General features: G+C 46.8%; 1 protein-coding gene and 1 long non-coding RNA gene across 3 annotated transcripts in view; one reads left to right on the top strand and one right to left on the bottom strand.

Moving 5' to 3' along the window:
* LOC112556568 (F-box/WD repeat-containing protein 7-like) overlaps nucleotides 1-15494 on the top strand; it is a 33828-nt gene extending 18334 nt beyond the window's left edge. The window contains exon 12 of the mRNA XM_025225709.1: nucleotides 14569-15494. Coding sequence (XP_025081494.1) covers nucleotides 14569-14785 — 217 coding nt within the window. The 3' untranslated portion in view covers nucleotides 14786-15494. The remainder of the gene's footprint in view (nucleotides 1-14568) is intronic.
* The window catches only part of LOC112556570, a 119311-nt gene that overhangs the window by 5675 nt on the left and 87402 nt on the right, over nucleotides 1-26234 (bottom strand). The window contains exon 4 of one of the 2 annotated variants that reach the window (XR_003097770.1): nucleotides 3766-9527. The exons of the other annotated variant lie outside the window; for it this stretch is intronic. This is a non-coding gene — a long non-coding RNA (uncharacterized LOC112556570). Of the gene's footprint in view, nucleotides 1-3765; nucleotides 9528-26234 lie in introns of those variants that run through there. 2 annotated transcript variants of the gene reach the window in all.

Genomic DNA, 26234 nt, shown 5'->3' with positions numbered 1-26234 from the left:
AGCCCCAGTCAGGACACACAAACAAGTCTCGTGGTTGCATCCGAACACCTGTTGCAGGTGATTGTTTGAATTCAGACCCTATAAATCTATAGCAGTAGATCATGCGCAAGCATGCTTAACCGTCGACCTTTTTCTCCGTTGATGAGTGGGTGAGAATTCGTGAAGAATTTTTTAAAGATCATTTTGTTGAAAACATTTGCAGCTTCGGTCTGCAGATGTCGCTGTCTTTAATATCCGTCTTTTTCCGAGCTCCTGCAGCCTTGAATTTATCACGGGGAACCTGGCTGCAGGAACATGCATGGCGAAGGTGCCTCCCTGAAAAAACTATGTACAGGAAACGAAGAGGGGGGGGAGGTAGAAAGTGAGACCGGGGAAAAGGGAGATAAGAAGGGCGGGAAGGCAGGTGCTGACAAGATGGGGTAGGATAAATATCACCAGAGATTCTCAAACTACCCCCACCTACCCACCTGTCAGTAAAATAGTTGAACACATCCCGGGATAAGAGATTGTTGCTTTTTATTTCACTCACATTCCAAACCGTTATTTTCAAGGACACCGAATGCTCTTATCTTCTCTAATATCACCTGTAGGTATGTATCGTCTTCTAGTAAGATGATCTCCACGTTTGTTCTGCTTGAGATGCAGGTATGTCAATATTTCTTCTGCGCAGTATTTTTTTTTTTTTTAATTCAGACCTGCTAGTCACATCTTCGGACAGACAAACCAGGCAGATATACACATTTCAAACATAGTCCATGACGGGGCTGCTATCGAATGTGGTACTTCTGTCACACTTGGTGGGAATTGGACAAACTGTGGATTTGATTAAGTTTCAAGCGACACACAGACGCTCATCGCCACATTTTAACTTTTTTTTTAAGAATCTGATTGGTGAGAAACTCCTGTCTGTGCTGTACATCGATGGGTGTTGGCGAGTTGGGGGAGCTGGAGAGAGAGGAGTTATTAAGTTCTGGTGCTGGAGGGCCGCTGAACCAGCTGCAGACAAGAAGAATGGAAAATACCGTGGCTTTTGAAGCAAAGGAATGAGATAAGAAAAGCGAAAGGCATGGTGGAAGGGGTTTTGAAGGGTGGGGTGCTCTGAGTAGGGTTGTTTTTTTAACCCTATTTCTGCCTGCAGTCAAAGTAGCCCAAGGAAAGTAGGACGGACGGGAGGAAAACGGAAGTTGAGGAACAAGCGTTTGCTCCTGTAACGAAGTGTTTGCAAGTGATTTCTGGCGTGCTCATCTTACAGCGAGACAGTGTTATCAGAAATAAATTACATAAATTACACCTGCACGAGTGGGGGGAGGGCAAAAACTATGCAAGAATCATGGGGCGATGAGACGACAGACAGGGAAAGACATGAAATTGGGGCAACTGATTTTTTTCCCCCTGGGTTATGAGGGAGGGTCAGCGTGCAATGGAAGGGTGGAGCGTTTGGTTGTTTTTTCTTAGGGGATGGGGGTATGTAGGTGAAGAGGGTTCTGTTTACATGGGATGATAAATGTTCCTTTCCCAAGGAAGGAAGAGGGGGCTCGCCCTCACAAGGTTCGTGAAGTAGGACGGCCATATTTGTGTGTCAGGTGAGAGGGAAGGTGTTTAGGAAATAGAGGAGGAGGATGTAGGGAAGGAGGGAAATGCTTGGATTCCGGGACAATAACGAGATGTAGGTGCGACCCAGACAGGCTAACGAGATGCATAACCCTGGGGTCATTGTTGCAGCAGGGGAAATAACCTTGTCCCAGTGACCCGGGGCATTCATGCACGCACGCACTCTCTCTCGCACACACTCACACTTGAGGAGGAAAGACGGAGAACAAGAGGTCCTACACCGAAGGTTCACGGAACAAAAGCTCCCAGCAGACTGCAAAACAATAGCCGAACGAACAAGGGCAGAATTCTTTCCGTGGCGAGAGTTGTCGCGCTTTGCGACATATGTGGGCACGGGGGAACCCGGGTTTTCAGCACCGTTTCGAAGACAGGCACGATCGTCCGAAGACAAGAAGGGAATACAGATGACATTCATATCCACACACATAATAAAGTTGGACAATAAGTCTACTTGCGATGACTTACTTGGTACATAAAACAGTGTTTAGAACAGATAACTTCATTCGAGCACTGACGGTATAAGTAAAGCCATTTTAATTAAAGTGGCTTATTGGGACTTGCATTTTAATTTTCGACACTAACTTGGGCTGGGGGAAGGGAATCCTGTCCTGGAGCCCTAGTTAAGAAGTTACGGTAAGTCGTTAGCCTGGGACAAGATGGCGAACCTGAGGACAAGCGTGTCGTCTCCATGGTTATTGAGCGGTATCCTGACCCTCGGTACTGTATTGATAAAGCAGTAGCAGAGATGTCTTAGTACTCACTGGGTGTCGGGGGCTTTCTCCGGTTTCCTTCACCCCCACCCCACCCCTACCTCCATAGCGCGAAATCGCCGCAAGGTGGAAGCACTTTCCTGCTATATAAACCAGCCAACCAACCATGCCTTAGGGTAAAGTGACAGTGGTGTTTGCAGGGTCTGCATGCAGCTTTCTAACTTCAGAGACAAGACTCTTGCCCTTGTTTTCCACTGGGCAACGTTTCTCCTCCCGTCAGACCTATGGACCCTGGAATACAGAGTATCGGAAGGATAGAGGTGAGGTGTCATATGGCACACGGGAAGTCATCATTTCTCTTCCTTGAGCCTCACCCCAGCTCCATCTCCCATTACTGTTGCAAGAGTAACCCATCTGTTGTTTTGTTATTTTTTCCAATCGCTTCGGCAAAATGTCTACATAGTGGATCAGAATTCGGATTTTTTTTAAAAGGGCTTGCCTATAAGGTGATTAAGGTTAATTTACATATCAGTTTATTCAATGAATCGGTGACTGGAATTTTGTTTTTTCTCTTGGTCCACATCCGTCTTAAAGTTTTAGAGAGAAAGGAGGGTGACGAGGAAAGGAGGAAGAAAAAGAAAACAAAACCGTTTTGAAGTTTGCATTATTGTTGTCTCTTCTCTATTAATAGAAGTGCCCTTAAATGAACACATCGCCTGTTGGCCCTTTGCAAAGTTAACTGTCATGAAAAGGGCACTCACAAAGTTTATGCAACCTGTCTTGGACCTTTGACTCCCTGCACTGCGTCACACAGTTCACAGCCACGGAAGTGTAGGGAGGGATGGATTGCTGGAGAAACCGAGTTTTGTGAGCCACGGTCGTAAACATAAAGGCCGTGGTGAGCGGGGGTCTCTTTGGGGATGGAGTGGTGTGGGGATGGGGACGGGAGTCAGGCTGCACTTTTAGCTTGCCCACGGGCTACCCAGCTGCTGGTACAGAGCAGGAGGGTGAGGGCGGTACAACGTCCATCGCACCCTCGCACGTGTGCACGCACACACTTACCTGTGTTCACATGGGCGTTCACACGGCGCACTCACACACGCATGCACGCAGGGGGAGCGAGTGCAGACTCGGTGGTGTTTGTGTGAGCGGCTGCTGTGGCTGGGAATGTTGAGGTGGTCGGTCATTTGGTTCGATTGAAGCTGGGGGAGTTAGCGGGGTGGGTGAGAGGTGGGTATAGGGTGCAGAGGTGTGGAGATGAGAAGATATAACTTCTTACGCACACACACGCACTTTTTTTCACTGCAGATGACACCCGCGGGTCTATATTGTCCATGAGCCGCATTTGCCCTCTACAGTCAGAGCTGCAGTCGTATTGTCGGCGAAGTCGGGCACCTGATGCCTTTATCTGATCAGTGTGTGGAATGCTTCGCCGCATTTTTGGTTTTTTTTTTTTTCTGTTACAGGCATTTCATTTCTGTAGCGTCAAAATGTAAACAGAAAAAGATGTGAAGTTGGTTGTGTCTTGTTAGCTTCGGACATGAGCAGCTCCAAGCTGTAAATGGCCCATCACGGCTGTCATCTTGAAATACTCCAGCACTTTGTCACCTTTCCTACTACATACGCTCCACTAGCAGACAGTGAGGACAACTCACCGCAGACCCCACCCCCCCTAATCAGATTGCTGGTATTGCACATCACAGCAACATCTGTACGGTGTCTAGGGTTAGACTAAGTTAGTCCTGGAGCACCTGTAACTCCACTCACACCTGTCTCGTTAAGTTGGCTCCATGTGGACCATTCTTTTATCTCCTTCGCTGGCTTCCATTGGCTGTACACGGTCTTCCGGCGGCTGTAACTGTAGCGTCAACACACCTCGCGCATGGTTACTGCACGATTCGCTGACACCAGCTTTTGTTTGTTTGTTGTTTGTTTATTTTTTTTTAAATACAATTGAAAGGTTTTTGTTTTGTTTTCTGAGTGTGTTGTGGCATTCGAACTTGTTCCTGCTTGAATACACTTGCTGTGACTGTTCTTAGTTTAGTCTGGAACACCAGATTCACAAAGCGGTTTTATTGTTTTTATGTTATGGTGGTCATAAGGCGGTGAGATGAGGTGATACCTTAGTGTGCTCACATTAGGAGATTTACCCATGGACTTTTCGACAGGTTTTGATATTCATCCACTGTGAAAGAGTTCCGACTGTTCTTAACCGTACACAGATTGCGACTGTATAATACAGTGATGATCATGTAAATATGGGCAAAATATATTCACATGTTTCACAATATGCGGGGTGGGCATTAGTTTTAGAAGGCTTTTAAAGTATCTGAACTTTTATCTGAGACATTTTTGTCATGTCTTTGTGGAGGGACAGTTTTATATCTGTTACCCATACTTCCGACAGGGAACCAGTAGTAGACTTAATTGTTGACTGAGAACGAGAGTGAATATTTTTTTCACAACCCCTCAACCCAGCAGTCTCTTCACACATTGGGAATCTGTTGACAATGAGAGGGGAGAGATGGAAGAGAGAGTTGGTGCACGTATACATGAGCGTCAACACACTCTTCGACCTCATACTTATTCAACCTGTTTCAGTTGGTGCGGGGGTAGGGCTGTGGTGGGGGTGAGAGTCATAATAAAAAAATACAGTTCGCTGTTAACGCCCTTTATGAACTCGAATTTCCTGTTCCGTTATCTTTTCCCGACTCTTAAACAGCGGTTTTTATGTCGCAAGCCCGCTCGGCGCTAGACGATTTGTGTGCTGCATATTTCACCTGTTGATGAGTCTGCACCTGCATCTGGCTTCCATTGCAAGCAGGGCGTCCACAGCTACGAGAACCCCTAAAGGCACTTGCTTACCTTGCGCTTTTAAGAAGCAAGCATCCTTCCGGACGAATTTTAATTGGAATTAGTAAAGTTGCCAGTTTTGTTGCCTTGCCAATGCGTGCGTAGGAAAAATTGTGAGAGGATGGTGGTGGAAGAAATCCAGTTTTTAGGCTATAGACTTCAGGGAAGCTTTGATTTGACACAGGACCCCTATACACCCACGTAGGGACACGAGTTTGTGAGAAATAGCGTGGTTGGCATATTTCTCCCATTTATTGCCCGAATACCTTTTTTTTATAAAAAAAAATTCACAAGAATGTTGGCGTGGCTTTCTTTCTTTCTTTATTTTTTTTTTCCTTTTATCTTTTCGTTCTTCCTTTGCCCGGTTTCCTGCAATTTGCCTCTCGCGCCTTTAAGAGGAAAAACTACAAAATGAAGTCACGTTCCAGAAAAAAGACTTTTATTCGAGGGTTTAAAAAAGAAAAAAGACGAACTGTCGTATGATGACGTAGTGGCCGGGTCATACAAAGGACGTGAACGGGTTACGGGGTGTTTGTGGGAGGCTGGGGGTAAATGTCTAACCACTGATGTGTTGCTGGCGTCGTCTTCTATTTCAGCCACCAGCCATCGATCCCTCGCCCGCTCTTTCTCTCGGCCTTCACCCTCCGCCCATCCTTCGCCCCCATCCGCTGATCTGAACTCGGGCACCGCCATCAGTCAGCAGCGCCCAATGCGGAAGCAGCAACGCGAAATCAAGTTTACGCGGATCATAAAAAAAAAGTTCCCAGGAAGGACAGAGAGGTTTCGGCTGGGGACAGTTCGATTGATGCGAAGGAATAAGGTTCCGAAGACATTCGTTGGCGGGCGGCGGGGTTTGATGGAGGGGGGATTAGTTGTTGGGGAGAAGAAAAAGGGGGAAGGACTGGTTTGGACAAGCCTGGAGAGAAGAGATGTTGGGAATTGGGTGGGGTGGTGGTGGTAGTGGTTAGGGGTCACTGTGAGAAGCGGGCAGTGACCTTAAAGGAATTGCAAATAGCAAAAAAATAGATAAAAATGAAAGAGAGAAAGTTTGAGGACTTTACTAGAAACTGAGTGAACTTTTGTCCTCGGGCGAAGCACGACAGAGTGTTGGGGAAGACGAGCAGGGACTCGGCAACACGTAATTCCAGCTCCACGGAGTCAGACGCACCCTCGCCTTCATCTTGACAGACTTCATTTCATCGGGGATGACTTGAGTAGTTTGCTGTCTGTAGTCTGGGGCTCTTGCAAGTGCGGCAGAAACCAGTTGGCGGGGGAGGTGGGAGTTGGAGAGTCTTTGTATCGGAAAAAAACAACAATCAGTTTAGACGCCTCCGCAACGCAGGGCACTAAGGTCAAGAAGTGGAGATCAAGAGTTCAACATCAAAGTAGCTTTAGGGGTTTATCCAGTTTTGGCGCGTGGACGGCGGGTCCCAGATCTCTACTTTTGTTATTTTTACATTTCCTGATACATCTTGTACCCGTATGTACTATGGACAGTTGCTGGGTAGTCATGGGAAATTTGCCACCGCAGACCTCGGACCAGCAATCCTATGCTCCCCAGTCGAGCATCTTAACCACCAGGCTACATGGCATCCGAGGATGGGCAGGGTCCTCGTACCGTTCTGTCCATGCACAGAGCAAGGTGAATGGGGCATGCGTGGGCGGGTGGGAAAATGACATGCCGACGAGCTTAACTGCGTTCTTCAATAATGTTGTTAACTGGCAATTGTTGGGGTTTTCTGCGAGTACTCGGACTTCCTACCGCTCCTCTCGTAGTGCAAATGACCTCCCACATAGCAATCAACTAACCAAGCACTGCGAGGGAAGGGAACAAAGGGAACATGCTGTGGAGCCACTGGCTACAGCGCTTCACTCAGAGCAGGAAGGTCGGCGACCCGAGGCTCCACGGGTTTGTTTTTAAGAAGACTTCTTTCTGTTCTTTCCGGAAGACGCAGTACTACCTTCCTTGAACCCTGGCCTAGACACGGTGAACCATTTACAATTCACTTCCCTTAACGGCCTGCAAGCCATTTTTTTAACTTAAAATCTATAACAAGCCATTGTAATTTTGATGTGGGTGTCAATACAAAGAAGCAGTATACTATCGCCATCTCTTGACTTTGATTTTTGAACCGTGTCGCCTGCGCCTGGGCCTTTTGGAGCTCATGAGAGCTTTTCCAGGTCGTTGCTTGGCTTGCATTGTCCGGATTCCGATAGTTTGGCGTTTCCTGTGAGACTTTGACCACCGCGGGCCTGTGTTGCTTTTGTCGGTAACGTGACGCCAACCCCAACTACCACAACCACCACCACACCACCACCACCGATGTTGGTTGTAGGAAGGAAAGAGTCCACGACCTTGAATGCCCGGATGTGGGTGGGTGGCGTGAATAGGCGTACTAAGACTAAGACTAGATATGGGCTCTACTTTGGATTGAATTATACTAAACAGAATATATAATGGTGATTCCTATGGCTGTCACGCATCATTATCAGATATTGCAAATACTACAGTAAATTATTGTTTTTGATAAACTTTTCCACACGAAGTCACCTGATTTTAAGATGATGGTAGCAGATAGGATTGAGTCTAAGTATTTTCTAGTAGGATTTATTTTTCAAGTTCATTTACTTTGTCATATTAGTAGAACTACCAATAAGCCAGGAATCAGACATGTAAACAAGCTGGCATGGAATGCTCAGGATTTCATCAAAATGTCCAGTCCCCTGAGATACAAGATTAGTTACTACAAGTAAGCGATACGACAGATGAAGATGTAAATAAGTATCTCTTGATAATCAACAAGTGTTTATTGAACAGTACCATTTAAGCATTGTAATTTGGATAGAAATGCACAAAAGGTAAAATAGTTCGATAGAAAATGCAGTCTGGAAAAGGTGAATGAAGCTTTTGAGAAAATTTCGTAGTTATAGAAAAGATTGACAGATTCATGTTCTATCATCTAAATTAAAAACTTACTTTAGAAGAAAAATATGTTTTGTGAGAAAATAACTGAGCGGCGAGAAGTCGTTTTAGTGCAATGCTTGGAATGCCTAGCGAAATGGAGAACTCGTCTGCTTCAGTGAACTCACGGAAAACACTAATATTTCAGGTTACCCTATAACAGAAACAGAGATTTTAATTTAACAGAAGCCATTAATTTTTTTTAAGTGGCAGAGCGCCAGAGCCACATGACATGTTTAGTGAGGTATGTAAGTATTCATATTATTTAAGCATTGTAAATTTTCTCCTTATTCCAACACATTATTTTATAAAGGCATCTATCCAGAACGAGGGACTGGATTTATGATGTTAACCTCTTCACAAGAGGTGGCTTTGTGGCAGTGTACAGATGTTGTGACATATGTGTCGAAAATAACATGGAAAAGGGCGCTGGTCAAGTCTTCCAAACGCTTTACCAGAAGATCTATGAGCTCAGTGCTTCTCAACAACCAATAACTATTATAGTACTATTTAATATCCTCCTGGATAACATCAAGCGGGAACTCCTTCACGACCATTTTCATCGGTGGAAGGTCCAGATGCAACCGGCACTTTGTAGAGGCATTGACCTGATGGCGAGAACCAACCGTGAATTGTGGGACTTTACCAACGGACTAGCTGGGAATGTAAACTTGCATCGACACGAGCAAATTTATTATTGACACCAGCAGCAACAACAGAAATCTACATGAGCCGAGTACAGCTGGATGATGTGAACAGCTTCAGGTTCTTAGGGACCACTATTTGGCAGCTGCATCAGACATCTGTATCAGAATCGCAGAGTCAGGTTTGCTACCAAGTACAAGTTGCTCAACCAGTTTAATCTTACTATACAGATGTGTTAGTCCTTGAGGAACAGGGCCGCAACAACACCTTGCCAGCGGGCTGATTTGGGGCAGCCCCTTCAGTTGGGTCCATGTGGTTCCGACGTCCTTTGCCTCGCTACTGTATTTTTTTCCCAATTCTCAGCTCGCTGGTAGGAAGAGAAAAATACAGGCATTCGAGATCAAGTGCCTGAGGAGGCTGCTCCGAATATCCTATAATGCAGGAAATGATTTTGTACGGAGCACTTGCCACCTCGTGGGACACCAGGAACACTTTCTCCCAGGAAGCAGTCGACGTCAGCTGGTCTGGTTAGGCCACGTGACCGAGCATCTGTATTTGAGATTTTTAAAAACTAGTATTTAGGAGGAAGGTTGTTGCCGAAGTTGAGAGAAACATGCAAACGGACTGGTTATTCCATCCAGGATCTGCTGCGCTGTGTTTATCCATCTCCGCGCGCACACACACACACTCCTATGAAGGAGACGACCAGTTCCGGCTGACCAGCATAACCATTCGTCATCCAGTACCTGTGAAGGAATGAAAAAATAAAACAGCTTACAACCACGTGACGCTGCGACCGACAAAATCATCTCTAAAAACAAAGCGACAAAGTTTGCTTAATAGTACATGGCCGAGTTCTTGGCCGTAGGAGGAGGTTGGGGGAGTGGCGACGGAGGGTGCCATGGTGGGAGCTGCAGTGAATGGTAGGTGGAGACGGAATTGCAGCGAGCGGCAAGCGAACTGACTGATGGGTACGAGACCAACACCAACCCCGAGTTTCAGATCTCGAAAAGTGCTCGTGCAGAAAGACAAGAAAAAAAAATGAAAGGAGTGAAGGTTGGCGGTTAGGAAGGGAGGTTGAGAGAGCGAGAGTGGCAACTCGAGCAGCTACAACAGCAGCGGTGACGTCATCGCTGTTTGTTTATTTGTCTTTTAAGACCATGACGTCACTCGTAGTTGATTATTCTTGAGAATTATCTTTCTTGTCCTAACTACCGTTAATATTATCAGCACAACACACAATAAGGGAATCAACTAAAAGAACTAACAAAAAAGGAGTTGGCGGAGGATTGGGCGATGTGGAGTTGGAGGCAGGGTGGGGTGGCCAAGCGCTGGGTCGGGAGGAAACCGTGGCAGTCGTCATGGTAACCACTCGACACGCCTAGCTGTGTAGTGTAGCGCTGTCTTTAGGACGTGGCGGTTGCGGGGGTCACAGAAAACAGTTCCTCGCGTGCGTGCGAGTGTGCCCTTGACAAAGGCAGGGTGTTAGGGGACAGTATCACAACCTCTCCCCTCCCCTCCTCCTCCTCCCAACCGACCCCCGTTTGCCAGTCATGTGATATTAGTTGACTCTCTAAGGTCAAATAATGCAGTCATTGTTAATCAGCAGAACTTAATTCCCAAAGTTTTACTTTTAACTCACGCCGCCTAGCTTGAGCAGTGAGTGTGTGTGTACTTTGTTGTTTTGTTTGGGGTTGGGTTTTTTTTGGAGGGGGGGGGGGGGGCGGGGTACGGATGAGGCAGACACTAGCAAACACATTGTACTGCGTACCTCAAGAGGGACTGGAAATAGAGCATTAAAGGCTGCACGGGTTCACGATAACAACCCGTCCTTTGATATAAGACTGAGGGAGGAAAATCTTGCTCGACTTTTTTTTTTCTTTTTTTTTTTCGAGGAGGGAGGTTTTTTTTTTCCTTTCGGCCTGTGCCCACGCATTCTCTCTCTCACTCTCCATCTCACGCACGCGCACGCACACGTGAAATGAAAAAGCTCCTATGCAGTTTCTTCTAAGTTCATTATTTTAAGGGTGTTTGAACGCCCCCCTGTTCGCGTCACCCAGTTTCTGGCTGCCCTTCTTTCTCCCTTTAAATGTCACTTTGTCCTAGACGGGTCAGCTCTCGTCTTGCTGCTCGTCTCCAAGGGCTACCACCAGGGCCTACCCTGAGTCTGACCCCGTCACCAGCTGTATCCTCCACGTCCCCATATTCACGCGCCTGGCGTCGACCCTACAACCCTAACTTTTTGTTTTACTTTATTTTTACCCTCATTCCACCCCCACCACCAGCCGCCCGCTTTTCCCCGTGTACTGACCTTGCCTTCTTATGTCGGACAAATTTTCTTTGCGTCAGCCAGGAAAAAAAATCTTCGATAACATCAAACTCTTGTCTTGGGGGATATTCTTAGCAAGCTTTGATAAATGCTATTTTAGATTTTTCTCAGTTTTATTTCTTGTGATAAATCTTTTTCCATCCTCTTTCCTCCTGTTCGTCTCCGCATCTCCCCACCCCACCCTCACCTCCCTCCTGCTGCTGCTGCTGTGGCCTAGAAACAGGCGGCGACCTGGGTGGTGTTTCGCAAATACGCAGCAGCCAGAAAGGTCGCTGGTGACGTAAATGGCTCCCAGCCCACTTTGTCGCCACCACCCGTACACCTATTCAACTTCCTGCATCCCCCTTCCTGAACTTTTTTTTCGTGGTGAATGGTGATTTTGGGAGGGGTCGAATGTCTCTCTCTCACACACACAGTCACATTAATACTCACATCTTGTCTGACCGTTACTATTGAACATTTTGACTGGAATCAGTTGAAAGTTTTAAGATGCGTAATCTAACACATTTTTTTTAAAGTGGCCTGCACCATGATGCTCATGTGGGAGACTTTCCATCGTCTGATAGCTGTTGTGTCACTGATCTGAACCTGATGGATAGACTGGCTGGCTCTGCTTGAAGCCCAGTAGGCGCCATATGAGACTAGAAGATACATGTACTGCCTTTGCCCCTTTCTCTGTTTTTTGTGGGTTTTTTCAATCTTGTCTGTCTGAACTACTAAAAACTTTCGCTCCACCCGCGCCTTCACACGTTCTGTCCATTCCAACTACAGAGACAGTGACATACAGACAGTGCATGTTCTTCTGTGCTTCTTAACAAATAGAACTCTCCCAAACCCCATTTGTCATTCAGATTCAATGACATTTAAATCCTCGCTAAAAACTTCTGTTGATAAAACTATTGTGTCAGCGTTTCATTGTTTTTGTTGAACTGTGTTCAGGACTGAGGACGTGGTAACTAACTCTGTTCATGTTCCATGCTGGTTTCCAGCTTCCCTGTTGGCTTATATGATATTACGAGCAGTAAGATGGCAGTATTGTGGCTTCAGCAAGTTCTCATTTAGCGGACACCCTGTAGGTTGGTCACTTGCTTGCTTTGGCAGGAAAGTGCTTCCACCTAAAGGTAATTTCGCGCTATGAGGGGAGAGGATGTACCTGGATAAAGTCACCTGCGGCCAGCTTGCTTGGTTTTAGTAGTAAAAAGCTTCCACTTTTGGGGCGATTTTGCACTGTGTGGTAGCTAACCGCATCTAGAACTCATATCCATCCGCGGGTAGCCGGTAACCGCGCGTGTGCTTGTCCGTTTAACATGCATACGGCCCCTAATCGTTTTGTAATCGCGTGGCTAGGTAAGGGTCGTGATCACATGTGGTACGGATTTGAGCACATATTTATTTCTTATTGTGCATTCCGACGACTAATTCGGTCACTTGAGGTCGACCTCTCACTCGGTTCTTTCCACCCCAACCCGCCAAACGAAGGGCCGTCGGCCGCAGTGAATCGTGATGGCGACCAGCGTCAGAGGTTTGTCTCGCGTCCAGACGAGCCCCGGATTACACAGACGAGGCTGCGGGTATTTTGGGAAAGAGGAGACTGGGGGGGTCAGCATGTTTACAACCTTCCCCTGGTGTCGACATCGTCTAAGCAACTTCAGCAGCTGCAGTCGCACACATCAGCGACCTGTGTAGCAGTCTCGTGCTGCCCGGGCCTGTTGATGTTACATGTCAAGGATTTTCTGATAATACTTGGATGATTAATATTCTCTCTTGCACTTTCTGTCTCTCTCACACTCACGCGCACGCGCGGCATAGCTACTGTCAGAATCCAACGAGTCACAACCCAACCCAGTGGAGGCGATGTCGGAAACCGGGTAGTCACACCCACAAACAGGGGGGAGTAGAGTTGGCGGAGAAAGACAGTCTAAACCCAAGCGAGAGAACCCGATGTTGGAAGCAGGGTAGCCACAGGTTCAAGTCTGTTCTGGGTAGGGGAGGAAAGGGTGGTGTCTGCGGGTGGAGCCGGGACCTCGCCCTGACCATCACCGAGGCGGGTGCTGCAGCGCGCGGTGACATCAGCGAGGAGAAAGCAGGACAAGGCCAGGGGACGTGAACGTTAAAAAAGAAAAGCAAACCCGTGTTGCTAAAAATAGACCTTGGCTAGCCGAGCGATAAGAGATCGATACTCAGACCCAAACTCCTTCTCTCCCTCCCTGCCTCGTTCCCCTCACCTTAAAGGTGCGCAGCCCACTGAAAGGATGAAAAATGAGGCGAGCGAGGAGGTGATGGCGGCGTCTGCGCGCTGGAAGCCCCTGAGGAAGTGTGGGTGACATTCTACCCGCACTCCCCCTCCCCCTTTCTCTCTCTCAATATGCATGCGTGTGAGTGTGTGCGCGCGCCCCCTAATGGAATTTTTTTTTCTCTGTCTCCCTCGGGCACAAACACATTCACGTTCTTCCCGAGATTTGCCTATGGAAAATTACACAACAAGCAATCAGGTTATCGCTCCTGTCAATTTCCAGGACAGAGAAGTGTTTGACCGGACTTTGACCCGAGAGAAACGAGATGACATAACGGCGGATGCAGAAATAACGTACTGTAGCGCGAAAAAAAATGAAGTCAAGCTGTATTAGACACTTGGGGACATTGTTCTCCATTTTCTAACCCTCCCAGACTGGAAGCACACATTTTGCGCCTCGTTAAAATGATTATTGTACACACACACGCGCGCGCACGCACACACTGATTCACTTTAGGCACGAGGGAAGCAGGTTAGAGGATTACCAGACGAAGGGAACGCAGTGGACGAGGGGAAGAGAGGAAAAAAAAAGAGAATTTGGTTGTTTTAGAGATTAACGACTCACCTACGCGGTGAATCGTGGCGAGATTAAAGGCTACAAGACAGGTAGGAAACGAGAAGGGGCATGGGAGGGTGATGCCAGGAGGGGGCCACCTTTCGATGCCAGTTGCTGACAGTCGGATCCTTAAAGTGTAAATCCTAGCGGGTGGCCTTGAGAAGTGGCTTGTGTGTTCTCGTTTATTTTTCTACCAGAAGGAGACTGTGACCGTTAGAAGCTGGTGTGGGTGGCGTGCCGTCTTGATTCCGGCATTGACCTCGCTGTGAACGTCTCCAGCTGTCAGAGCTTTTTTGGCGGTGTGGATGCTGTTCGTGTTGCTCTCTGATCGTTTACAGTTTGTTGTTCTTTTTTAAGGGGGACGGGTTTGAGCGTGGCAGGAAATGAGGGTGAAGATGGCTTTGGGTGATGTTTGAATGGTTTGCAATTACTGTACTAAGAAAAACTTGTTTCTACTTTCGGTATGCAAATACGTCCTACACGTCTTTCCCATCACTTTTCCCACTACGTTTTGGTGACTATCGTTTACCATAATTTTATATATATTTGAAACTATACTATCCTTTCACCAAAGTAAATTATAATTATTTTGCTTTTTGCCTTTTCCAGTGGAGTAAGCGCGGAAGCAGACGAACAGCCGCTAGCCACGCGCTACATCGCGAAACTGTCGCACCCAGCGCGCGACTCGGAAGTGGAGTCTGACGTGGAGGAGGAGGATAGCGAGGACAGCGACGAGGATGAGGACGGCAGTGAGGGGGGAGGCCGAGTGTCGGTCGACTCCACGTCGGAGCCCAGCAGCTGGTTGGCGTGGTGCAGCCTGTTGTGACGCTGCCACGTGACTCACGGTCCTGAATTTTATCTGTGCATTACTGTCTAGAGGGCATTCACCTTGCTGTGTGCGCGTGTGCGTGTGTGTGTGTGGGTTGGTATGTGGGTGGCCATGTGATATGACGATGTGAGAACAGGGGAGAAAACCATGAAGTCTGAATGCTCTGGATTACTTTGCGTTGCTTATTGCCCGTTCTGCCCGGCACTTCACACTCCATCTCTTCAGTAACACAAGTACATGCACGTTCCATGCTTGCTGTGCAGCGCTTGTCCTGTCGCACGCTTCACTGTGCAGAGGGCGTGACGAGCTTGCGAAAGCTGGGGCAAAGGACCCCAACGTCCTGTGCTCTGCCTGTAGCGCCCCTTGTCTGCAAGGGAGGTAATTATGGCTTCTGGAAACTTGAGTTTTCATATACAGGAACAGTATACCTACCTGGGAGCTGTAATTCTGTGGAAAAAAACACAGAGTTTCTGTCTTTCATTTTAAGATTAAAGAATATGTTTTAATAACCAAAATCCGTGTTATACTTGTAAGGGCATTTTTAAAAAACACAGCTTCAGAATGTATTGTTAGCTGTTTGGACTAAAGCAATGTTTAGGGTGTTGGTTTTTGTTTAATGTACAAATGCTACAGATTGTTGGATGATTTTTTGGCTTCACAGCTTGCTTAAAAAAAATTTACAGAGAAGTCTGTGTTTGGGGTTTTTTTTTCTCCTAGCATTTTGTCGTTCGTCCTGAGTCGGTAGTGTCGTACACATATTCTTCACGCGCAGGAACATTTCCTGTAACTAATCTGGCAAGGACTAGTTGCTGCAGATTGAAGAAGCCTAATAATACATTTCATGGAAATTTACTTAGTTTAGTCATGGGAAAATTGGTTAGTTTTCATAGAAAGACCAGTCTCAACAGAAATTTTCAGTACTTTGATGAGCACTGTCTGGGAAGACCCAGTAAAGCGCTATAACTGAAAGGATAGTTTGTGTGTGAAAAGAGAATTAATAGTATGAGCACTTTAGAAAAAAGAAAATCTATTGACATCGTGCTACCAACTGCAAATCAGTGTCACACGAAGAAATAACGAGCAACACTTGCACGAGAAGCAACAATCCAGTCTAGAGAGTTTTTTTCTTTTCAAGTCTCAGTTCTTTTTTAGTCTTAAATATGATAATGGGAAGTTAAATCCAAATCCAGTATTGAGGACCTTTAGAGTGTAAATTGCTCTAACTGTAAGACTCAATCCCTTAACACCCGAAACAATCATTTTAAGACTTCACACCTCATGTTGGTGACAAGCTTATCACAGTGCTGTCCCCTGGAAACCTGCCAGAAGTTTGGAGCTTTTGAGTACGAACTGGTTAACCCTAGATAGCAAAACTCTCGGCAACGGTTTTTTAAATTGCTGACGACACGTGGTATGCAGCTGGCGACTGGCGCGTGTGCGCAGTGTTCGAGATGCTAAAAATAGAAGTGTTTTTTAAATGACGTCACCAATGTTGCTGAGATTTTCTTCTTCTTTTATTTTATTCCATGCAAATCATCGTCACCGGAAGTGGCAGCGTAGTCTCCCCTCGTCTAGTCCTGCACCAAGTGATAGACGAAGCATGGACTGCAGGTTGATCCTGTACAACACGAGGTCACGAGATTAATTTTCGTCGGTCAGCATCATCATCGTAACCGTCACCACGCCTGGACCATTCGCCCATCAGTCCGCACCATCACAACTACCATCGGTTTCCTTGACCGGTATGACCCGAGGGTCACGAAGACACGCAAACAGTGCGTGCACGTGTATCAGCCGTTTGTGGTGACGTGATCGGCAGATTTCAGTCAAGACCACATTCAAAGGAAGAGAATTCGGAAAGACTCCGCTCTGCATCGGAAGACTTAGTCCGTCTCCTATCCTTCAGCTGGCAAAGAAAAGTTAGAGATTAATAATTAACGGGAAAGACCACCTACTTGGAGGGATCTCGATCTTATACACACACGCACGCGCGTGTATTTATTTATTCAGCACATTCAGCTCTTATCTACATGGGGAAATGTTCGTTACGAATCCAATTATTATTATTTATAGACATACTAAGTAGACTCTCAGACCCTTGTTTGAAACAATAAAAGACATGTCTCTCTCAGACACTGACGAGATTTTGTACAGACAATGAAATGAGAAAAGAAATAATGACATTCACTAATACTCATAATAAACATTTTTGTCAGGTGTGGAGCAATCTGAGTTAATGTTTACCTTGGGATTTTATTTACCGGTTGGTTTCGGTCTAGCTAAGAAAAAAAAAATCAACAAGGAAAATTAAGAAGTTGCGCGGGCAGGGTGTGGATAACCCGCGATTTCTGCCAACAGGCCGGAAGTGAATTAGCTCTGTCCTGCGCAGAAGTAGGATTCATTCTTAATAAGGATTTCAGCCAGTCCTCGTGCACTAATGTTTGTGTGTGTATGTGCGTTCATGTGTATGCATGTGTGTGTGTGTGCAGAGGGGAAGGGCTGTTGGTCAACACTTGTTGGTCACGTGGCGCAAGCAGCAATGGCAGGGTAGGTGGGTAGGTGGGATTTCCCAAGCCGTTGGCATCACTTTATTCCGCTGGAGTCCCTGACTTCTGCTCGCCCTGCTGCACTTTACTGCCGTCTGACTTCCGGGTCTTGAGCAGCTCCTGCAGGCTGAAGGTTGTGACGTTTACAGGTAACGGGCTAGTGACGCCCAGAATAGTTTTTGTTACATCTGACGTTCGATTGCTTCTGCTGACGGCTCGCGCACGCGCAGTCATGGCTGGTGCTATTATTAGATAATCGCTATGGCTTTTCGACTTCTCGCTACCCTCCTCCTACCCGTGATGCACACACCGTCGTCAGCCGCGGTGAGCTGAAAGGTAGAAATCCATGGGAACCATATTTCCAGCGAGCTACATCAGGTGATTGATCACAGACAGGCTCTGTGTACAATGTGCAGCAGTGCAGACATCTTTGGAATATTGTCAGATAATGCAAATAGACATCTACCCTTTGTATGACTGAGTTGTCAAGGGTACCGCGTGTCTTCCTCAAATCAAGCGCTTCTATAAACGACTTAAAATATACTGACATTAATAATGCTTAGTATGATGAAGGTTGTTTTTTTTTTAGTAACCGAGTTAAGTTCAGTTAAAAAAAATTATTTGCCAAACTCTGATATAAAATATCCCTCATTTTTTTTTTCTCAGCTACAAACTTTACCGTGAACAGACAAAAGGTCAAAATCGTTGTCACGTGTGTACAGTGACAGACCTAATCGATGTTTGGTCCAAGCTCTCGGATTGGCTGAGACCTTGACAGTGTAAACCCATCCTGCACAACCCTGACGTCTGTTGTTGCCCTTGACCTGTGTCTGATTGTGTTTATAGGCGTGCATCTGGAGAGCCGAAGTAGGGGACCGAACAAAGGCAACTTTTCAGAAGCACAGAACAACAATGTTGACATAACTGCAGTTTTGTTTGCTGTGCACATCTACATTGTCGATTTAATTAGCGCTTTGTTGTTCTTTGAGTTGAGTCTCGGGTTGTGTTTACCCGCATCCCTTAAAGTAGTCATCGCGAGTGGCTAATCGACTTTTTTTTTATGTCTGTATCCTCAAAGATGTTTTTCTCGCACTTGTCGATGAAAAGGAGCAATTAACTGGCCACCGAGTGTTTCAAGCGCTGTGAGATATGGCTGGGATGCGGACAAAAAGAATTGATAGCACAAGTGGCAGATGACCTCGCAACCCCGCTGGAAGAAGCCCTCGGTGGCATAATTAAATTAATTAAGACAAAATTCCCTGGACCTCAGAGTAGAAGTGTTGTAGTTGACTGTCCTGAGAGACAGTGGACGCGAGTGAAACACCGAAAGTTATACAGACTTCATCCGCATCGTCATCCTGATCATCACCATCATCAAGGTAGCTGCGCGCCCCCTAGCGACAGACTTGCCAAGAGTCGGGACACGTCCTTGACATACAACGGGGCTGAGAGACGAAGCCATCACCGAGGCTTGTTTTCGAGGAGCTTTGTGCAAAAAAAGGGGGTTAGTGCTCCGGTGTGGAGGACAGAGTGAGGAGGGGGCAAATGGAAAGGGAGAGCAGCGTGACGAAAAAAAAAACTAAGGGGTGGGGTGGGAGGGAGAGAGCAACGTGACAAAGCGGGGATGCGGGCGATCGTCTGCCTGCAGCCGGAAGCTTCTCACGACCGCTTGTGCTCGCTGGCACGCGTGTGCACGCATGCACGTGGTGATAGCACAATCGATGTCCGTCTTTAGCACAGCATGTTAGGAAAGGATGTTTTTCTTCACTCACCCTCCCGCTAACTGTTTGTCGGGCTGTTTGTTTTTCTTTCCTTCGGAGGATGGGAGGATTTGGGGGGGATTTGTTTTTGGAGGTTTTTTTTAATGTTCCGCTTGCAGATTGTTGCATGAAGGAACTGGGAATAATTTTAGAGTTTAGAGAACCAGTTGAGATTTAATGAACTACAAGAATCTTTTTCTTCCTTCCTAAGATGCCGGCCACCTAGTAAAGTCTAGTGCCGCCAACCTTGGAGCGTGCAGTGCCGGTAACATTGTATTTGCCAGCAGCCCCGTACCCCCTTGTGCCGGCAACCCTGTACCGTGTGGTGCCGGCACGCTGGAGTACAGGTTGTTCAACAGTCTCAGACATATTTTTTCTGCTCTCAGCAACTTGTTGACCTTCGTACGAAAGCATTGTCCAACTCTATGGATCGAAAGAACTTTATGGATGATGATGATGAAGATGATGATGGAGGTAGTGGTGACGGTCTGTGTCGAATTTGAGGGATCCGGCAGAGGTGTGCTTTGTCAGTTTTTCAACGGCTGAAGGTGAGAACAGGTACAGGATACAACAGGTGACATTTGTTGTAGGTAAGATGTAGAGATTCAGAATACAGGTAACAGGCGATTCAGATTCTGTTGGTTGTTAGCTTGCTTAATTTGACGGGAAGTGCTTCTACCTATACTTGACTTGGGAGAGGGTGGGGAGAAAACTCCCTAACGGCCATCCCTGCGAACGGGTGTCACAAAGAGTGTGACGAGACGAGATCTGAACCCATGACTCACTGTGAGTGGTGACAAGCGACTGTTTTAACTACTACACTACTTGCCCTGCTCCCTCCTATTCTGTAACTGACAGGAGAGCTCAAATACTACTGCTGATAGGGGCATCAAATGTAGGAAGGGCGGTAATTTTGAAATGAGGACAAGTCCTTGCCCTGGGCAACATGAACTCGAGGACAAACATTCTGTCGCCGTAGTTATTAAGCGGTGGCGCTATCCAGATGCTGCAGATGTTGCTTCAACACTGGGGTTGTTATAAAACTGTGGCAGAGATGCCCTCGGGCAATTAAGCAGCGTTTCTGAGGTTTGCACATCACTTTGCAATTTTAGAGACAAAACCCTTGCCCTTATTGTCCCACCTTTCCCCAACCGTTTCATCCTGTTTCAGGTGAAGTTATCAGCTAGTGTCAGCCAGGAACATTAACTCTCTTGCCGACCTCTGCTCACCTTCACAACATTTTTTTTTTTTTATTTTCCATCAGATAGGTAAGTCCGACCACATCGCCAGGATGCAGCTTGACGCCCAGTTAAAAAAGTGCTCACCTCCCCAACCACTCACCTCCCTCTCTCTCTCCCTCTGTATCCCCCTGCCTGCATCCAAACACAACAATATAAAAAATGTCTTCGATGAAAACTGATTCCTCGACAGTGAGTAAACAGCTCTGTTATACTGACATATCCATTTCCGGTGAGGATGCTGCTGCGATGTAAGCAGGCACTTCGGAAGCCATAAAAATGGACGCGAGAGGAGAGTGAGATGGTGAGGAGGCTGACTGTCATGTCGCAGGCTGATGGTTCGAGTCCCTCCGTCTGACGTGAGAACGGACTTACACTAACGATGTGTATGCAATTTTTTCCTGACTGAATAGTGGGAACCAGCTACTCTGCTGCCAGTGCGTGCGAACTTGAAACACTAATTTGGATTATTTAAATAAAACCAGCATCTCCTTCCTTCCGCTTGATAAACTTACAACCCCGACCTTGAGCTGATAGGCCTATTGTTGAATATTTGTAGCTTTAGTCATTCTTGGGTTTGCGAGAACCGAGATTTTTTAAATATTGTTTTTTTTCTCTCTCTCTCTCTCGACAGTGAGAGTACGCGAGTGGCTGTGCCACATCCCCCACGGCTTAGTTTTCACCCTCAGTGCACAAAGGTAAAGCCTTGAACGAGAATAGGAGAGCGGAGGATGATGGGAAATGATGAAAATAAGCAGTCGTGTCGCGTCCTTCTCTGCCTCATGTTGACGGGGAATGGATGTCGGGGAGACCTTACCACCATTGCTTTTATTTTATCTTTGTGTATGATCTTCGTTCCGTGGGGTGGGGGAGAGGCGGGGTACGCCGAGGTTCGTGTGATGAGCGCACGTGCGGTTGTTTTCACGAGTCTGCGCGTGTGTATGTGTGGAAGTGGTAAATACAAACAAAAGCGCGCATTGGCGTCCAAGGGAGAGAGTACTAAGCTCAGTCAGCGGGTGGCATGGCCGTTGGTCGCCATTGTACTGTTTTTCACGTTCGAAAAGGTCAACGTGCAGACAGACTTGCCTGCCGTCGCGCCCTATAATTGTCATCTCCCTCGACAAGGACAGTCATCAGTTAGCGTGACACACCAGCCTCAATGGGTAAACAACATGTGCAGCCGGAACGAGGCAGCTTAAAAAAATAAATAACACCACCAACTATTCGTCAACAAGCCAAAAAAAACAAAACCTCCATGTCTATATACAATAGGCAGGCGGAGCTTGACATACTGCCGCTTGATACCTGAAACCATCAGGACGCTCGACACAGGTAAATGGTGCACAGCCATCTGACATACCTGCACTAAAAGTACCCGACATTTAGCCGCTCCTGACTATTTTTTTTTTTTCTCGGCTGTTCTACCGTGATGTTACTCGGGTATCAGCACTTGTCATGGGTCGCTGAGGCCGTGAGAGCTGTGTGGTGCACCACTTGTCTGACATGCAGGAAATCACAGCGACTAGCTCCGGCCTTGGGACAGCCTGTGAGCTGTGTACAAATACCTCTAGCAACTGTGCTGGGGTACATAGTACATGTACTGTCTGTACTGTCTGTACATATACCTCAAGCTCCTATAGTACAAGTATTTCTATAGTCTGGTTAGTGTACTTCCCGCTCCTGTCCACATCGCGAAGAGTGTCGCGAGATTTAGCAGTCATCTGCGACCTGTGGGTTATTGTCTCCGTCCAGGATGAACACTGATTCCATTGAGATCGACCTTGCTAACTCAGTACTATATATATATACTTAGTACTATACTTTATTGGTTAAAGGGAAACTAAACTTTTACTCAAGATAAATAGTAGAACTCACTGGAATGTACGATATGTCTCCACCCATCTTCATCTAAAAGTGACTGGCGTGTTGAGTGAACACCACCCTGAGATGACTGTTTTAGACTAAGGGCAACTGGTGTCGCCCTCAGTCTCCAGGGAAGGTTTTGCAATTGCCAACGGTTTCCTTCACCCCTCTCTGGAACCGCCGAGGTCCCCCGGGTGATGCTAACGACTTGGACCGCGGGGCTCGGGGGTTCCATATCTCGAGTGTAAATGTTTTTCTTCTACCATGTTTAACCTCAAGTGTGAAAACTACCCTTTCCGCCAGTAGTTTATTGACCCTTGCCATATTCTATAACTAACGTTCATTCGGTGAACTCTCCCGCCATTGTAAACTCGCTGTATTCATATTTCCGTTCTGACAATGAACCCCGAGCCAGAAATTTTAAAGACTGCCCACATGAATCTGCATACGCGGTCAGAGCAGGGGCTGGCCGGGACAGGGCGAACAACTGTACCTACAACAAATGCTTGACCCCACCGGCGGGTTGGGGTGGTAGGAAGGGTAGGCACAGTAATGGGGTCACCAGACGGTCGGAGTATTTCCGGTGTTTTCTGATGTCCTGCCAGGGAACACCGCGTGCAGCGAGTGACCCCTTTCTCCACCTACCTTCACCCTCCATCTCCTGAGCAAGACACAAAGAGGTGGAGGAGCCATCGCATGTTCTTGCCACAATGACAAGCTCTTCGTCGGGAGATCGGGTCCTAACAACCGCAGCCAAGGTGAAAAGGGAGTCCATGATTGAAATTTGCGGAGAAGAAAATATTGTCTGTTGGAGATGCGAACCAAATCCTGCCAGACCGTCGACCCACACACACACAGGGGCTAACCCAATACAAAGGGAAAGTGAAAGGTCAATCCACGTCACGGCTGACTTGGGGACCGAAGCCACATCTGTCACAGGTGCTCAACGCCCGCTGGCCTCATTCGTGACCCTCGGGTGGGTTCAGGCACGTGGTCAAGTGGGTTACCTCACAAGTTCGCGCAGAGGACAGTGTGCTCCCTCGGGTAGACCGCTGTGGGTCACGTCTCTCTGTATTCACTTCCGAAACACGCCTGTCTGTGTGTGTGTGTGAGAGAGAGAGCTCACGCTTGTATGTGTGATTATTCCACTCCCTTAATTCGTAATACTGAGTGCCAGGGAGGTAGACTGTCTTTGTTACCGGCAGTAGATGTTCTATTGTTATTTACATTGTTATCATTATTTACAAAGTAAAAATCCGCAGAAAGTAATGCACGAAATACTAGAATTAATTACTACATGCCTAGACGTGTGTGTCTGTGAGAGAGAAAGAGAAAAGTGATGAGTAGCTACAACTCGAAGTAATTATTATTGTATTATTATCATATTCTTACACCAGTCATTGCTGTGAGGCAGAGAATACTGTTCATGGCGAGTGGTGAAGAAACTCTTACTGTAGGGAATGGAACTGCGCGGAAGGGCAGAAGGAAGTGAGTGAATGGTTGAGGGGTGGGGATGGGGTAGAGTGGGGTGGGGGCTGGCGACTAGGCGGCAGACGGCGGGGCCAATCTTGACCCTGACCCCAACAAACCCGGTCCACTTGTCGGAAAGCCGCAGAGTGTCTCACTAACAGGTGTCATTGACCGATAAAGGACGCTGCTTCCTGAACTCTGAACTCCTATGTTGAGCGCTTTTGTGGTGATACAGCGGTTGGTTGACAGAAAGAGCGAGGTAGAAAAATATGACTGTTGTTTTCTCCCAGCGTGCTGGCAGACTGGCAGTGGACTCGGCAAAAGATGAAGAGGAAGCTGGAAAGTCGCCAGGGCAGAAAGGTCAGGACTTGTGCAGCGCCACTTGTACTTTCCCCGCCAGACGACCAGGCTACAGAGAGAGAGAGAACAGATGGTCCAGCCAGTCCGCACAGATGCCTTGACCTTTCTAACCTTTATCCTCCCTTGCCTTGGTCTGGTCACGACCCTTTCTCTCAGACTCGGAGCCTGCACTTGACGGATGGCCGGCCATTCACTTGACCGAAAGGTGCATGCGTGTATACACGCGTTTGTGAGTCTGTGTGTGTGTGTGTATGTCATGGGGAGGCGGTATTCTGTGTAAGTGTGTGTGTGTGTCATGGGGAGGCGGGTATTCTCTGTGTGGGTGTGTGTGCGCGCACGCATGTTTGATGCACATCTGTGGCAACATGGAGAAATCATAGGAAAGGATCTTGATTCCATGTTGTTTACCACTGAGGCAGTAGTTATGTGTGTGTCCGTGTGTGTTCTGAGTAATTCTACCATAATATTTTGTTTCTGTCAAATCAGGACACACACGGTGGAATTTACATTTATTTGCCAGGTCACTCGGTTAAAGTTGATGGAGTGGAGGGGGAAAGGCATTCATTCTACACAAGAGGAAGAGGAATTGGATTTCATGAAATTGCTTTAAATCATTTTATTGCATTAGTTTGGCGTTTGTGAAACAAATTGCATCCCTTTATCTATAACTGTATCCTAACCCAAAAAATGACTAGGATTGAGTTGGAACTTATCTTAACTTTCTCTCTGAAATCTTTTAATTATGAAAAATGGATGTATCATGTTCTGGGAGGAGGTTACAATCTTTTAAAAGAATGTATAGTTGCGTCAAGCGGTTTGTTGTTGTTTTCTTTGTTGGGTGGGGGGGGGGAAGTATTAGAGAGTAATATTTTTCATCAACCAACTCTGTCGTCTGCTACTCACAGCCTTTCCTGTGCATGCTTTACTTTATAAAAAAAATCGCGAGGAACTAAGTTGGGTGGTTAAAACTAATTAAGGCTTAATCTGGTTTCAGACGACTTTTTTTTTTTTCAAGCAGAGGCATGTATAGTTCAGGTTGTGGAGACAGCGATGACAGACATTAAAATCGAAAGAGGCGAAGGTGAAGATCACATGCTTGCATTATTCTCCGAAATGTCAGATAACCGCGAGGTAGTACAGTACCATTCCCTTCCTCTGCATTCAAGAAAAACTTGCAGAAATAGCACGAGAGCAGAGATTTGAAATGTCGACTTGTCCCCATCATGCTACAGTCAGGTGACCCATGTCAACCTTTTGCATAAAATAAACTCATGTTCATTTTTAATCAGCGCGACATTTTGGAAGTTTTGTGGATATTCTGACATGAAGCTTACTTTGGACTGAGTCCGCCATTGTTGCGTCAGTTGAGAGATTTTCTTCTGCCTTTAAGTGCTTTCCTTTCTTCTGTTCGACCTACTAACAACAGTCGTGATGTAGGGGAGAGAAATGAAAGCAGACGATGGAGTGGGCGAGGGGAGTAAGAGAAGAACAAGTGAGGACTGGGAGGAGGAAAGAGATTTACAACAGAAGAAGCAGCTTAAGGTCACAGGCAACGCAAGACTGCAACAGCTGCTGCAGGATCACACGGTGGAGCCGGGACCTTCCAGTGCGTAGGCGTGCATGTCTGTGCGTGCGTGCGTGCGTGTGTGTGTGTGCGTAATGAACACCCGAGGTGGTTGGGTTTTTTTTTCTTTGAAGCTATTGGCGGGCGTGTCCTTGCGTGCAGACACCAAGAAGTCCTGGTTTCGCAACTGCCTGCAGCTGGCACAATCGACGTCATGAGGTCAGAGCTCAGGCTGTCGAATAGAGAATCGATGACGTCATTGCCAACCTCGTCCCTCGTAACTGTGTCCGCAATCGGTACCACGTTCGCCTGCTGACGTCACGAAGAGCAACAAGATGGGAGGGCCGTTATCCCCGAACGTGTGAACTCACCGCGAGAGATCAAGCAACGTGAGCACGGTTCAGCTTTCGGACACCTCACAGACCTGCAACTGGCTGCAGCTGGCTACCTTCTCGCAAGTTTGCCGAGTTAGCATTGTTATCGCAAAAAAAAAAAATAAATAAATAAATAAATAAAAATCGCACAATTTAAGAAAATTATCTATAAGCAACGGTAATTTTAAGTATGAGAATCGTCATTGGCCAATCTTAACCAGAATATACATTGTAGTTACTGTTTCTCATTAACTGTTATCATGATGTGTAT

The sequence above is a fragment of the Pomacea canaliculata genome, linkage group LG2, assembly GCF_003073045.1.
Source record: "Pomacea canaliculata isolate SZHN2017 linkage group LG2, ASM307304v1, whole genome shotgun sequence".
Taxonomy (NCBI): Eukaryota; Metazoa; Mollusca; class Gastropoda; order Architaenioglossa; family Ampullariidae; genus Pomacea; species Pomacea canaliculata.
The sequence above is the reverse complement of the archived record's forward strand: the minus strand, read 5'-3'. Positions and strand labels throughout refer to the sequence as shown.